Source organism: Hetaerina americana, unplaced genomic scaffold (genome assembly GCF_022747635.1).
Source record: "Hetaerina americana unplaced genomic scaffold, ioHetAmer1.1.p SCAF_17, whole genome shotgun sequence".
Lineage (NCBI taxonomy): Eukaryota > Metazoa > Arthropoda > Insecta > Odonata > Calopterygidae > Hetaerina > Hetaerina americana.
In genome coordinates this window covers 4,712,768-4,726,629 of record NW_027286730.1, presented here as the reverse complement: position 1 = coordinate 4,726,629, position 13,862 = coordinate 4,712,768, and the positions used below count along the sequence as shown (strand labels likewise).

At 38.3% G+C, this 13,862-nt stretch overlaps 1 protein-coding gene across 1 annotated transcript in view; it reads right to left on the bottom strand.

Annotated features, from left to right (window-relative positions):
- Positions 1 to 12,753, bottom strand: part of Cad96Ca (tyrosine kinase receptor Cad96Ca) — an 85,942-nt gene extending 73,189 nt beyond the window's left edge. Inside the window, exon 1 of the mRNA XM_071584249.1 lies at positions 12,364 to 12,753. Coding sequence (XP_071440350.1) covers positions 12,364 to 12,421 — 58 coding nt within the window. The 5' untranslated portion in view covers positions 12,422 to 12,753. The remainder of the gene's footprint in view (positions 1 to 12,363) is intronic.
- Between the last annotated feature and the right edge of the window lie 1,109 nt (positions 12,754 to 13,862).

The following is a 13,862-nucleotide window of genomic DNA, read 5'->3' as shown; positions in this document are numbered from 1 at the left end:
CGATCCGTGGGTTGTCATACTAAATTGCTACGAGCTAGCTAAGGCTATCGGCAAAACTACAGGTAAAAGGCGACCCGACCGGTGAACTTATGTCGTACGTATATTTCAGTAAGACTCAGTTTCAGGTCGATCGAGCGTATAATATTGCAATAACAATACACGATCAATCCATGTAAAAAACTTAACATAATTATTAATATTCATATCAATTGACTTATCGACAGCAAGGTTCTTATACGTCTCCAACCTGGCTTCCATGACATTTGCGAGGTTTTTCAGGGCTTAATTAATTCCGCGATCGTTCTATGACTACCATTTTTGGCAAACACGGTGACGATTGCTACTGGCATAGGAAGTTGTTCTTGGGACATTGGATGGCAGCCAAGTCATGGACTCCGCCCTGAAAATGAAATTACGCCTCAAATTCAAAACACGGCGACATTGAAAGGACGTTGACCCTCCTACCTACGCAGCTGCAAATGCAGGGGAGGCCAAAGATCTTGGGAGAGTGGGAAGCATATGGCGGTGGCCCTATGATGACAGTAATTCCTTCCTGCTATTAGGAGGGCCACCGACTTCGACATCAGGGAAGCTGGATTTCGCGGACCCCTTAACGCTTTCAGCCCACCCACGGATGAACAGCAGCTGGGTAGCTTGGCGCAGGGTGAAGGAGCTCCGAACAGGAAAGCTGTGTCCAGACTCGTCACTTAGGCGCCTAAATCGCTCGATTTAGGATGAACGCAATTTTGAAAGGTGTCCAAACTTATTCGGCAGCGAGAGGGCGCAAATTTAAGGACCTATTTTGGTCCCCAGATTTAGTAACACAAGAAATGTATCCTAGATACGCCAGAGTTCAACCCCATAATTCCAAGTTTTACCGACGAGGATTAATTATCGAAAAATTACTCTGGAGAAAAACACCTAACAATAAGATAAAAAGTTTGAATTTATTGAAATGTAACACTAACTGACCCAGTAATTAAGCAAAATATAAAAAACGGTTGATTTATAGTTAAATATGGCCAAAAAAGAGAAAATGAATACGAAACTGGCACCAAAAATCGCCTAATTTAAAGAAAGAGATGGAAAACTTTCATGAAAGACTGCCGAATGAATTGTAAAGTGAACACAACTATGCAAAGACCATTACGTGCTTTTGCAACTACGCACAAATGTTTATACTAGTTATCTCAAATATCAAAATATTTAAATGCGGACATCATCTGTTTATTCTTAGCTACATAGATGGTGGTACTGATGCGTAGGGTGTTCGACCTCAGCTGCCTTTTCATTAGGCGCCTATCATTTAGGCACCTAAAAGTATGTTGCTTAAGAGACTGAACCCAGCTGAAGTGAATGGAATGAGAGCTCACATTTTCAAGAATGCTGAAAAAACGCTCTTACGGTATTATAAATAAAATTAAATTTACGAGCCCATTTTCCGCTTCCGCAGGATGCTCGATCCTGAGATAATGAGAAATCTAAAGTTAAACAGTAATGGGAAACTTTGTTTTCAGTTAGTTGCGTGGAACCTCGTACATAAAAGCGCTAGGGTCTTTAAGTGCCTCCTTTTCCGCCGCTGACGACGATAAAGGCTGTGAACAGAGCATTTCTCGGTTCATTTGCATGACGGGAGAAAAAAGACGTAGGAATCATGAGAAGGTGCCAACGAGGAGACTCGCGGCCCGTTCACCTTGCGACAATTCTGAGGTTGGCCCATCTCGCCTCAACACTGGAATAATGAATTGGGCATTCTACTTTATTTCCAGTTGCGCCGCTTCTTTTATGTTGAAATCACGATGATACCGACGATGACAATCCAATTTGGTGACATCAAAAACGAAAGTGTGATCAACTGTTCGAATATCCTGGAAGTATATGACAAGAGCATAAGGGAACTTCATGTAGGTTATTTCTTGATGTGCTTGTGCTAAATACATTGGATTACTGGATTTCGTACAAACCTACATGATACGGTATATTTCCAATGCTATTCGAAAAGAGGAAATTCTGTGGCACTCCAGTAAGCTGACCTATACACCTACCTTTTGCGGGGCAATAATGATGTACATCTACATAATAACACTGACAGCCATGTCACATCCACCTGTTGTGCGGAATCTTAGGGCACCACGCTTTATTAGAAAATTGAGTAACAAATTTATTTTAAGAATTGCTTTTTAAGGAAATATAAATGAAAACAAGGTCGAAGTAACATTAAATTTCGGTATCATTATTATTTTTGCGATGTTCATGAATACTCAAAGTGCTGGGAGAAATGAGTTTTATATCAGTTCAGTCTCTTATTTCATGCATTTTATAATCCACCGATAGAGTACGGGATTTACGTAAATTTAAACATCCTGTATCTTTCTCAAAGTCAGGCCAGGTGGTTCTCTTATTGACTGCATAAGCTCTAATCCTAGTTATTTTAAGTAAGCTTAATTAAATAATTTGATAAATAAATCAGTTATTGTTTGATCTTAACCTAACTCCTCACCAGAAGTTCTCCAATAGGTCTCAAAGTTCTACTGCGATTACTTAATGCGTAATAAATAATACTAATTAGCTCTTCTCCTTTTCCTTCGCTCCGTTGAATACTTTAGAGTTTAATTTGATATAAGCTATCAGTCGTAGTGAAGTAATTTTATCCGAAAATTTCGAATTGGACATCCATTCCCATTCTAATTCGGGCTCCCTGACGAATGTTCGATGTAAGAGTGATTTTTAAGCGCATGAGGCACTCATAGGCATAGGTGTATCGTGTATTCCATTTCTTTTTCGCCAAAATATGATAAGTGTGAATTAGTTCACATCAAATTCAAATCCATAACATTTCCACCAGTCCGAATTCTTATTTAAATTGCTAGAGGATAACTCACATTCTGCTTACCTTCTAATTTATCCGAATATTACTCTCTCACCCTACACTTTCAGCGCGCAGCCTAATTTTGAAAGTGCAATTTAACAAGAGAAGGATTTGGTTTGACCTCCTTTTAAGGAAATGATGTTTTCCACCCAACATTAGAATATGTATTGCTGATGACACTAATCAGTTGGTACAGAGGTTAACTGAATATCGAAAAGCAGAGAGATTGAGGTTCTTGGGCCCGAATAGTTTTCAACTGACACTGAGTACAATATCAAGATGAACCTTCGGCTAAATCCGCGCTTTAGCAAATGCATGTAGCGGGCAAAGTGGAAAACAATGCTTCCAAAATAAATCTGGAAGTAATTAAAAATGATGAAAGTTAAGCCACCATCAAATGGCTGAGAATTCATCCTAAAGCTCAATAAAGAGACAATTAGACTTTAAGTGTAAATTAAATCCTAACAAGAGTCATTGCACACTTTTTTGCCGATGTGGCATTTAAAGCTAAAGAGAGTTACATTAACAGAGTTATGATAAATATCTCGAGAACCAAAGAGTGAAAAGTATCTAAAAGCAACCATTCAATGTGAAGATGATGTTCGAAGATCTACTTTCAATACATTTCACACATTCTTTAGCAGCGTATCCACAAGGAGGAAGCAAGTACGTTTTAAACTTAAAAAATCCAAATAAAAAATTAGAGGAGGTACAACATCACTTTAACTTTTCTTAAATATCCTTTAAGAAGAAATAACCAACACACAAATATGATATAAACCATGATGCCATTTACAATTGTATAAAAATCTCATTACTATGAATTCGATTCCTGAGTCTATCAAGTCTCAATCCAATGATCATGGGCGCATTTTGTGAGAATCCAAACTGAGTAGCCGGGCAGCTTAGCGTTGAGGATTGTGGACTTCTTGACAATCTTCGATGCCACGATTCAGATCTCGAAAAGAGATGCTGTAATACTATAATCACATTAGGTACAGAAGTGACCTCCACTATATTAGCGGAACAACATCACTTGATATAGCAAGTAGGAAAATGTCCATTTAACTTATAGGGACAGCGGGATATACCTGTACGTAGTTTGTGCAACGACCAGATGCTTTCAGCAGCTTCATGGACCACGGGACTCCTCAGTGCTTAGCAATGGTGAAAAATCTTCAATTATACCTTCTAGCTTTAGATAGTCCAAGGATCATAAGATATGCTCGTTTCAATACCCTTTTCTGTTGTGTTTGAAGCGTGGCATATCAATTAGCACTTCAATTACAATGGAATCTTTTACTCACACACGCCCCCGACACCAAATAAAACTCGCTCCTTTGAAACTTTGTGGTTAAACATTTTCCAGCAATACATTCCTAAAATCCATTGATTGTATTGAGCAGCTTCAAGCGTGATGTGGTGAAAATCGAACATAATGAATAACCGAAAACCTGGAAAAGTGCTACGATCAGTTATTCATCCCATTGATTGTATTCCTGCACACCGTGCTACATCTCGACACAGAAACAAAATTTTCGGCTGAATTATACTGAAATAACAAAAAACGAGATTAAAAGAACGGTCCTGGGGAAAAATGACTAAAAAATGAAATGTCTCATTGGTGAGCATATCTATGTAACATAAAAAAATCTAGCGTGGCAGGGAGTGAATACACACCCGACCAATGTTCACCCGAATATGTATTGATTGTAATACAGGGTGCTACAGTGCTTATTGAAGGGTTAGGGGAGCCATAAAAATTTAACAGCGGTTAGCTTCCGCGTCCTTTCAGAATCTACTTTAGCCTGTAGATTTCAATAAATAATAATACAATTATGAGTCGGAATAGTAGGTTTGTCACCACCTCTTGAAATGCGAAAGCTCAAGGGACCTTGAGCGAGAAACCAACCTCGAGGATTAACTTTCTGTGAGGAGCAGAATGGTCGGAAACTAAAATAGACTCTTACGTCGATACTCTGTTTTCAATTTACTATGGCAGCAGAAATTTCTTCGTTCAATGTCTTATACGTTTCAACGTAAGTTATAAATGTAAACATTTATAACTTAAAACATATTACTGGGACGTAGAACTGCATTACTAGTCCGACCTACACTATGCCCTATGACCTCCCGAAAACAATTTCCCGCATTTCCTTTATTGCATCTAATCTTGTTATAACTTCTGTGATATAGATATTAATGCGCTTATTTATTGCGCAACACATAAAATGATAACTATCCACTATCCGTGAATATGAATAATCAAGACTAAGCTTATAAATATTGGAACACGAGATCGCTTCTCAGCTCATCAATCGTCCAGAAATCATAAAAATTCAAATTACTCAGGTGTGGAATCGTTTCAGACAAGAATACGCCACCATTTCAAAACACTAGGAATTCATGTAATCATACAATCTCAACTTAAGAGCTACTCGGGAACTTTCTATACAATGAAGTCAAACGCATTCAACGGATAAACTGGTAAACCGTTTCACGGCGCTATCCATTACATCGACTTTGGAATAACCATGAAATCCGTAGGATACAGTATGTAGGCTTTGGATTTCTTGGAGAATTGTTGCAGTGAAGAAAGGAAACTAAGCGGAAAAGTTAGGAGACTATGAAAGCCCTAAAGGGCTAACTGTTCGTGGGTGGAGGCGAGAGTCCCGTGGACACGAGAGAGATAAACAGGTAGTCGTGCCGGGACACTGTCTGATTTTAAAATGATTTTGAAAATAAAGTGGAATTTTATTTCAGAAAAATCTCACTTCCATCTACCACTATCCATATAACGGCACAAAGCGAATAAAACTAAAATGCTTCTCTGAGATCAATTTACACCAAGTTAATAACGAAAGTTAAAATCTTCAATCAGAAAGAATTTTATCAAAAAATCATGTTTCATCCTAATTTGTGCAGTCAACCAGCGACTCCCCAGGTGTCAGGAGATGAAAGAGACTACAATGCAAGAGTTACACAGTTTTCATGAATTGCTCAAAATCTATCTCTACAAAGGTTAAATCCCTATGATGATGGCTTCCTCCAACAAAGGGTTCAGTATTGGTTAAGGGAAATTAAAATAGGAAACATATGTGAACGAATTTATAAATAAATAAACTAACAATTGCCACAAAGATATGTTCCGGCGGTCAGGGAAACTTTTATCGAATGAAGAACGACATTTTCGGGGTGAGAGGCAGTCTGTTTAAAACGGAGAGGGTTACAGGGAGAAAGCAGTAGGGGAATCAGGGTAGTGATAAGGGGGAGTGGGAAATGGTAGCTTATATTATGTGAGGAGGACGTGGTAGTCAAGTGGGTAGTGCGTTTGACTACAGACCGGAGGTCCCAAGTCTCATTCCAGGGGATGCCTCTGGCTACCCTCATCTCCATTCAAGCTGTGTGATTTTTTTGGGTACCAAATCTTCCTAAGAAGCCATAGGCGCCCCAGGGAAAGGAACTGGCTACCCTACCCTGATGTGTGACTTTCACACGTCGTTAGGATTAGTACAGGTCTACCGTCAACTATCAAACCGACCTTCGGGTTGATAACTTTGGTTTAGTTATAATGTGCTTGGTTTAGACCGGGCGATTCAAGACCTTTGCAGCCGCATATGCGCCAATTCCTGGATTCTCACCTCATTACTGCCTGCTTTTTCAGGGTGTACTTCAATTATTGCTATTGTGAAGCAGTTATCGAAGGATTGATTATGGGAAGGAATGCATTCAGAAATAGGACAACTTCCGAATGCGGGAGATTTAGTGTATTTGCCTATGTAAAAAGAAGGGCAAAAATAACAAGAGAGGCGGCACATCAAATTTTTCGAACCGCAAGTGGCCTTTGAGATAATTTGGAAAAAGAAACTGTGGAGAGAAAAATGGGGTAAAATTGACGCCTAGGACGGTTTTAGGGTGAGCAATGCAGAGGAAGAGTGCAAGCGGGGTGAAGTGGAGGCCATGCAGATTTTAATACATGAAATGAGTGTGTTGCGAAAATTTATGGGAGGTTTGGCAGAAACAGAGAGGTGGGTTGGGCAGACAAGGGATGTGGATTTATGACTTTTACTCATTGGGTTGATTTCCGTTCGTAGGTTTTCGATCAGAAGAGTATGTGTGTAGCACACACGTGTTCACATTTACAGAGGATGCATATTTTCTAATTCTTTTTCATGGTAAATTAAACAAGTATGAACTACTGTTGACTAATTTTAAATTCTAGAGAGTCTGAAAACCCAGATGTTTGGTACCCGGAAGACGCCAACTTCAAAGGTGATTAATTCACATTACGTCTTCACAAATACATCACGTCATCTCTACCAATCTTAAGGACAGACATAGTCACCCCTCATCAAAAACACAATGACATCATCCTCTATTTACCATATACATGTATGTTTAAATCTTTCATCCGCCACACGGCCACTTTGGACAACATCTTTCATCGACGTCCTTGCACTGTCGATGCCGAAGGATCCTACTTCTAAGTCATTCGGATCCTTCAAGGACAGCCAGGAACTCTCGTAACCATTCTTTTTAAACGACGATTCTCTGGATCATTTTCGCCCCTCGGAGGAAGAAAGAGAAGCTTTGAAGCGCCACGAAGGCGGAGCAGGAAATTCCAGAGATATATGTACTATTTTCACCGCAAATGTCCCCACTGGGCGAGTATTTACGAGCTCAAAACATTTCCTACGCGGACAGGCGCGAAGAATAACAAATGCATAAGTCGCATGACCCAGTTGTTCCCTTTGCTGCCTTTGGGCTGGCTCACTGAGGGAATCATTCCTCGCTTCCGTCCGTACGAGCCGGCCCTCAAACCCACTGACCCGTCGCGGCGGCGTCAAATGAAGAGCAGCCTCGGGAGAGAGGGTTGCCACGGGAGGGGCGGAGAGGAAAAAGGGAGGGTGGCGTCGGAAGTAGGCCTGCAAGTGGGAGGCGAGAACTCTCTCTCCCTCTAAGGGACCAATCCCATGGACTTGCCTCCCGGCCCTAGCCACCCGTCCTCGCTTCGAAAGTTTCATTGAGCGACTCCCGTGAACGACAGGTGAAAGAAGGACCTCGTTTTGACGCCGTTCGACGACGTGCGCCTCGAGTACTTCCGAGCTCAAGCCAGCACGACAGGCGTGGCGGATAGGTGCAGAGAGAAAACCGTCCGTTTATTTTCTGCGCTTCTGGATATGAAACGTTCCCGTCTCATTACAAAAGGAAGAGGCGACACTGAATATTCCGTGGGATGGATTTTATGCAATCACGAGACATTCCATTCTGGTGCTGCAGGAGAATGATGACGATCGGATGGAAGATAGATTGGGTATCTAAGGAAGAGGTTCCACAAAGAAAAGGATAAGGGAGAAGTTAATTGAAAATTCGGAAAGAAGAAGAGATAACCTTATCGTGCAAATTACAGGCACTTATCGCCTGATGAAGAAGCTGGCGAGGGATCAGTGAATATGAAGAACTAAGAGAAAGTCCTCAAATTAAATGCATAAAACAAGTGATGACAGGTGCCATAATAAAGAAATATGTAGGCATGAAGAGATTAGGCGGGTGAAGAATTGAATGATGAGCAGCCTCAAGCCGATCCTAGAATTGATAACCACTAGTGATGATGATGAAGCTTTTCATTTAACATAAGCACAAGCTTAAAATGTCTTTAAAGAATTCACGTCTGATCGTTCTGAACAGAAAATACATGTATACAAATGGCATTTGAATTTTAAAATTTAACATGAGAGTCCAGCAACGGTAGCTCATTCACCCAAGAACGAATGGGATAAATGCGAGATAACAAACAATGATAATGATGATGGGATAACGGAATAGGGTTGATCAATACAAAAAGAGGACATAATTCACTCCTTAAACAATTCCATTAGATGGCCTTTTTTGTGCAGGAAATCAGAGGCCAAAACTCGACGGAGATTATGTTTTATGTGTATCATAATAGAGAAAAGATTGGAGTTGTAAATTGATTAATCTAAAGAAATACGGAATCGAAATTCAGTGCTACCTATTATTTCATAGTTACTAGTAATAGGTGTACGGAATACAAGTCAATGTTGTGGGTTCCCTTTAGTTATTATACGCATCCTAAGACTCTCTCACACTTAACTAACATTTTTCAGTACGCTACATTTAATCATTTTCATAATATAATAATTCTGTCACATGACTCGAAGTAGCTATTAATGATACTTCACTAATGATAAATATATTTCACATACATGCAAAACTCTCGTACTCATTGAGGTAAACAAATTTTCCTCAACAATTCCGGCATTTAAACATATACTCGTAAATCTTTTATCGTTGAATAGTATTAGCGCCAATCAGTTAACGTGTTCTTCATTTCAAGGTCAGCTAGGAAAAATAGCTACGAATAAAATAATGATGCATGCTATGAATATGATTTAAAGGGAATAATTCACACAAATAACATGCCACAAATTTTCGGAAAGAAGTCTAATCATTAAGATGCTACATGAATTACACGAGTTAAAAATTACTTTAATGGAGAAGTATTTCCAAAAGATTTCATTCACTACACTTCTCCGTGCCACATTCTCAGTTGCTAAAATTTCAAAATAAATTTTGAGCATTGAAAATATCTTGCCAAAATATCTCCTGGTTAAGTTTCGCTGCAGAAACAACACCTCAAACGATGACCTAGCGATGCCAGCTTATCTCAAAACAAACCCGTATTTTCCTGGCTCTTTCTATTAGTTGCTTTACAAGATAAGAAAGATAAAAGAACATTCCATTGCAATATAATATTTACCTCACATTCACTTATCTGATTCGCAAAATATATTTACGGCATCGGTCCTTCGCTTGGGCAAAAAAGCTGATAGTTTTATGAATGAACAATTATTTTTTAAATTGCTATTTCAATCCTCATAAAATAGAATAGAGTATTCATACATATAAAGATATTCGAAATGAATGACAATTTTATTATATTTAAACTGTTTAATCATCTTTCATCTCTCTACTTAACCTAAATATACTAATGACTTATGATTGGAACTTACATTCCAATTGAAGCTCAGTGTACATGCGATAATTCGCAAATATATACAAATATAAATATATACAAGTTTGCCGTTGAGACTATGCCAACAGAGATAAATTGCTCTCACGTAGCTTGTGAGATTCATTGAAGTTCGAGAATTGTCGGTTTTTGGCATTTAAAGGAACAATTGACGATGAAAGCATCAAATGCTCAAGTTCCACACCGAAAAGGTGATGATATTTTCCAAATGAAAATAAAAAAAATGCAAATATGATGGCTAGAATTATCAAAATTTTATAACAGAGCTACCATGCTGTACAATTTCCTCCCTGGGATGAACTTTACACATTTAATTAGGATCTTACTGGAGGGAATAATAGCCTGACCGTAAAAGGATATGTGAAATTGTCACAAATGTTCCATATTTTGACTTCAATATTAATATTTCCACCAATTTAAATGAAAAACCTCTGATGATGACTTTCAACGCAACGCAACCTGGGTCGTGTTCTAAACAACGTGTGTGGAATTACAAAGTCAATAATTTGATTATGTTATGTAAATTCCATAAGGTTACATCGAACACAAAGGTTTTTAGTCATCTTTTCGGTTTGAAACTTGAGCTTTTGATACTTTCGTCGTCCATTGTTCCTTTGAATGCCAAAAACCGACAATTCTCGAGCTTCGATGGATGTCGCAAGGCACGGGGCAGCAATTTATCCCTGATAGCACAGTCTCGACGGCATTCTTGTGTACTCGTATTTGCGAAAATTATGAAAAAATACTTCTCTTAATAGGTAATTCAGTTTTGAAATATCAATAACACGCTTTTGTCGCGCATAATTACTCATTGGTTTTAATACAAAAAATAATAAAATGCCAACTTTTACGAGACTTCCGACTGAAATGAACGAAAAAATATCGCATTAAAATGGGTTGAACTGCAATATCCTGACATGCAACACATTCCTCCGCTCATTTTTTCGCTCTGAATACTTAGCATAACTAAGACTGGGGCATATTTGAAAGTTGTCTTGATCTATTCATTTCCGAAGAAGGACAATAAAATTAAATCTAATCAATACCCAAAATCGCAGGAAATTTTCAAATATTATTGCAGGAGAATTTCCACGCGCTGTCATCGCTTGATGAACAGAACTTTACTACAGCTAAACTGCCATAACTCTAAAACTTTGCAGCGGTGCACCCTAAAATACTTTGTTTTCTCCTGGATGTACAATTAACAAATTTCATATCTTAAAGATACGAAAAATTTGAACTTGTAAATAGTTCTTAAGAAATCATATATGACTATTTATGAAAATTAGTATTTTAATAGCTTTAAGTATTAATTTAAGCTTTTATAGGTTAAAATTTCCCAGGAACATTTTATACATATTACGAAATTAATTCAATGCAATTCATCGGACATAAAAGCTGTAAATATATTTGTCCGAATGATACGGAGAAGGGATATCAAAACAAATGAGGCATGCTGCGAAAGCTCTCCTTATATCACGGTTTTGGAATACCGTATATTATATATATGACGTAAACTCCTGACACACCGTCATTCCTTACTTCCCATCCCGAGAAGCATGACCGGCAGTCGACAAAAAATATTCCTTCTATGTACCCGTACGACAGGGGTGCCCAACTTATGGCATAACGTTCCAGGGGCACACAGAGTATGACAGCTAGTCTATTTTTGGCACATGCGAAAACTCAACTATCTTTCAACTTAAATGAATCTATCGGGTGGAAATGTGGAAATTTTTCAATTATGAAAATTTTTTAATCAACTTTTCATTCTAAATGCTATACATTGGTGTCACACACAAAATGAGCCTCGGCTATTAAAGCTGAATTACAATTACTTAATGAGTGCGGTATACTAATGTAAGTGAATTATTTGCTACGAAAAACAATATGTATTGCTTTCTGAAGTGAGAGGAGGTTCAATTGTTACGCCAGATCTCTTTTAATATTTGGTAGAGATTCTAAGTATTTATTTGAGTGAAAATAGATTATAACTAAAGGCTTTATAAACGGTGCATTGGACTGTAGAGTGAATATTACTCACAGATGGACCCATATTAAATTATGGTGACAAAATTATTGTATCACGACGGTCAGTATTCCTCGTAACTTAAAATAAATTACGTTAACAAAGCTCTGTTTTTGTCCCTTTAGGTTTATCATATTTCTTTAACTCGGTTCGCCTCAGTTTTACTTCCAATTAGGCCTCAGGTAATAAATGAGCGCACTCATAGTTAATGCCAACATTTCCAAGTCTCGATAAATGGTATTCGTTGTTTGTCAATGCCAAAATTACCAATTACCACACATCGAAACTTAAACACAATATATAAGTACACATATAGTAATAAGATCTGTTCGTATGTGATACTACATTCCAAAGCTTAGCTCATAAATATTAATATGCACTATGAAAGAAAGGAGTAAACAGATACATTACCCTCCTTCCCAAGGGAGAAGACGACGATGACAATACACCAAAAGAGTTTGAAATTCATCTTCGCTGAAGTTATAATTCAATCAGAGATTTAGACAGATGATAACAACAGCACTTGTAAAAACGTTGTGATTTTCACTCAATTTCACCATGGGTCATCACGCTTGTAGGAATTTGTTTTCACTGAGGGAAATGGGAGCACTTAAAATTTTCCAAGCGAAACGCTATCGAGGCTTCGTCGACGGAAATGTTGAAACTCTCACAAATGGAGGTAAAGGTCCAAACGTATGAGAATTCCTCATCCTTGCACTCACGACGATGTCTCGAGCACCTAGCCCAGCCGCACCTCGTCCAGGAGCAAGCGGTACTGCTTGGGAGGCAGTGACACCTACAACTCTGATCGCAGGCGCAACCTACACTGGCGCGAGCAAATCACCGACGCGCGCGCCCAGCCTCTGGGACTTCAACATGGCCTCTTAGCCTACATACCTCCCGACCTCCAAGATTTGCTCTCTACGAGAGAAACTTTAGGTATGATTCGCGGTGTTTCTAGTCTTCTCCAATCAAAACCATGCTTTTTCGACGTCAACCAATGGTGGCTTTCTCATTTATTTCTCAACACATTGTACTAGCAAGTGCGCTTTTTTCGGTCTGTAAGCAATGCCCCTCCAAATTCGTTACTACTCACATCCAATAGATAATATATATGAATTAAAGCATAATATCTCAATCACAATTCCTCTATTTGGCGATGTTTTCATTCGTTTATCTGGTAAAGACATTTATTTTCATGCGATGGAATTATATTTTCAGAATTGATGGAAGCCTGAACGTTCTTCATCAAATATCGGTGAAATAATTTGAACTCCGCGCAAGTAATCCTTGGTCTTTTTTGGAAAATATTACTGTATCATTTGAAGTAAGTCTAAATTAACGGAGATTTCAACGCCTGATTCTCCGATTACAATGGTCCATGACCAAATGACGTAAATGATCATAATATCGAACGTTCTTCAGACGTTTTATGAACCCTGCTTACCATTATTATGGCGATTTTCTTTTATTCTAAGAATAATACAATTTTTTTCTTTAATTGCCTATGCCGGAACTGACTTATGGAGTACAAACGGCAGCTTCGTATCACTCTAAAACCATTTATAAATAAAAGTTGCAACAATAAAAAGTAATAATACGACGATAACAATATAATAATAACATAACTACTTAGGTGAATGATTGCATAAATTCTTCATAACAGGCATTTAAATTCTTCTAACAGGCATTTAGGACAGAGTACTTAGAAGATTAAAGATTAACAGGGAAAGTATAAGCACATAAAGTTAAAGGTCAATGCTATTTATCATTCAACATAGCCATTCTTGAAAAAGGTGCATACTCCCATTTCACAAAAGGAGCAGGAGAAAGAGAGGGATTTGATGTGGGTGACAATGAACCAGTTTACTAAGATCACAAAAATCCACACACTACAAGATTGCCTACAT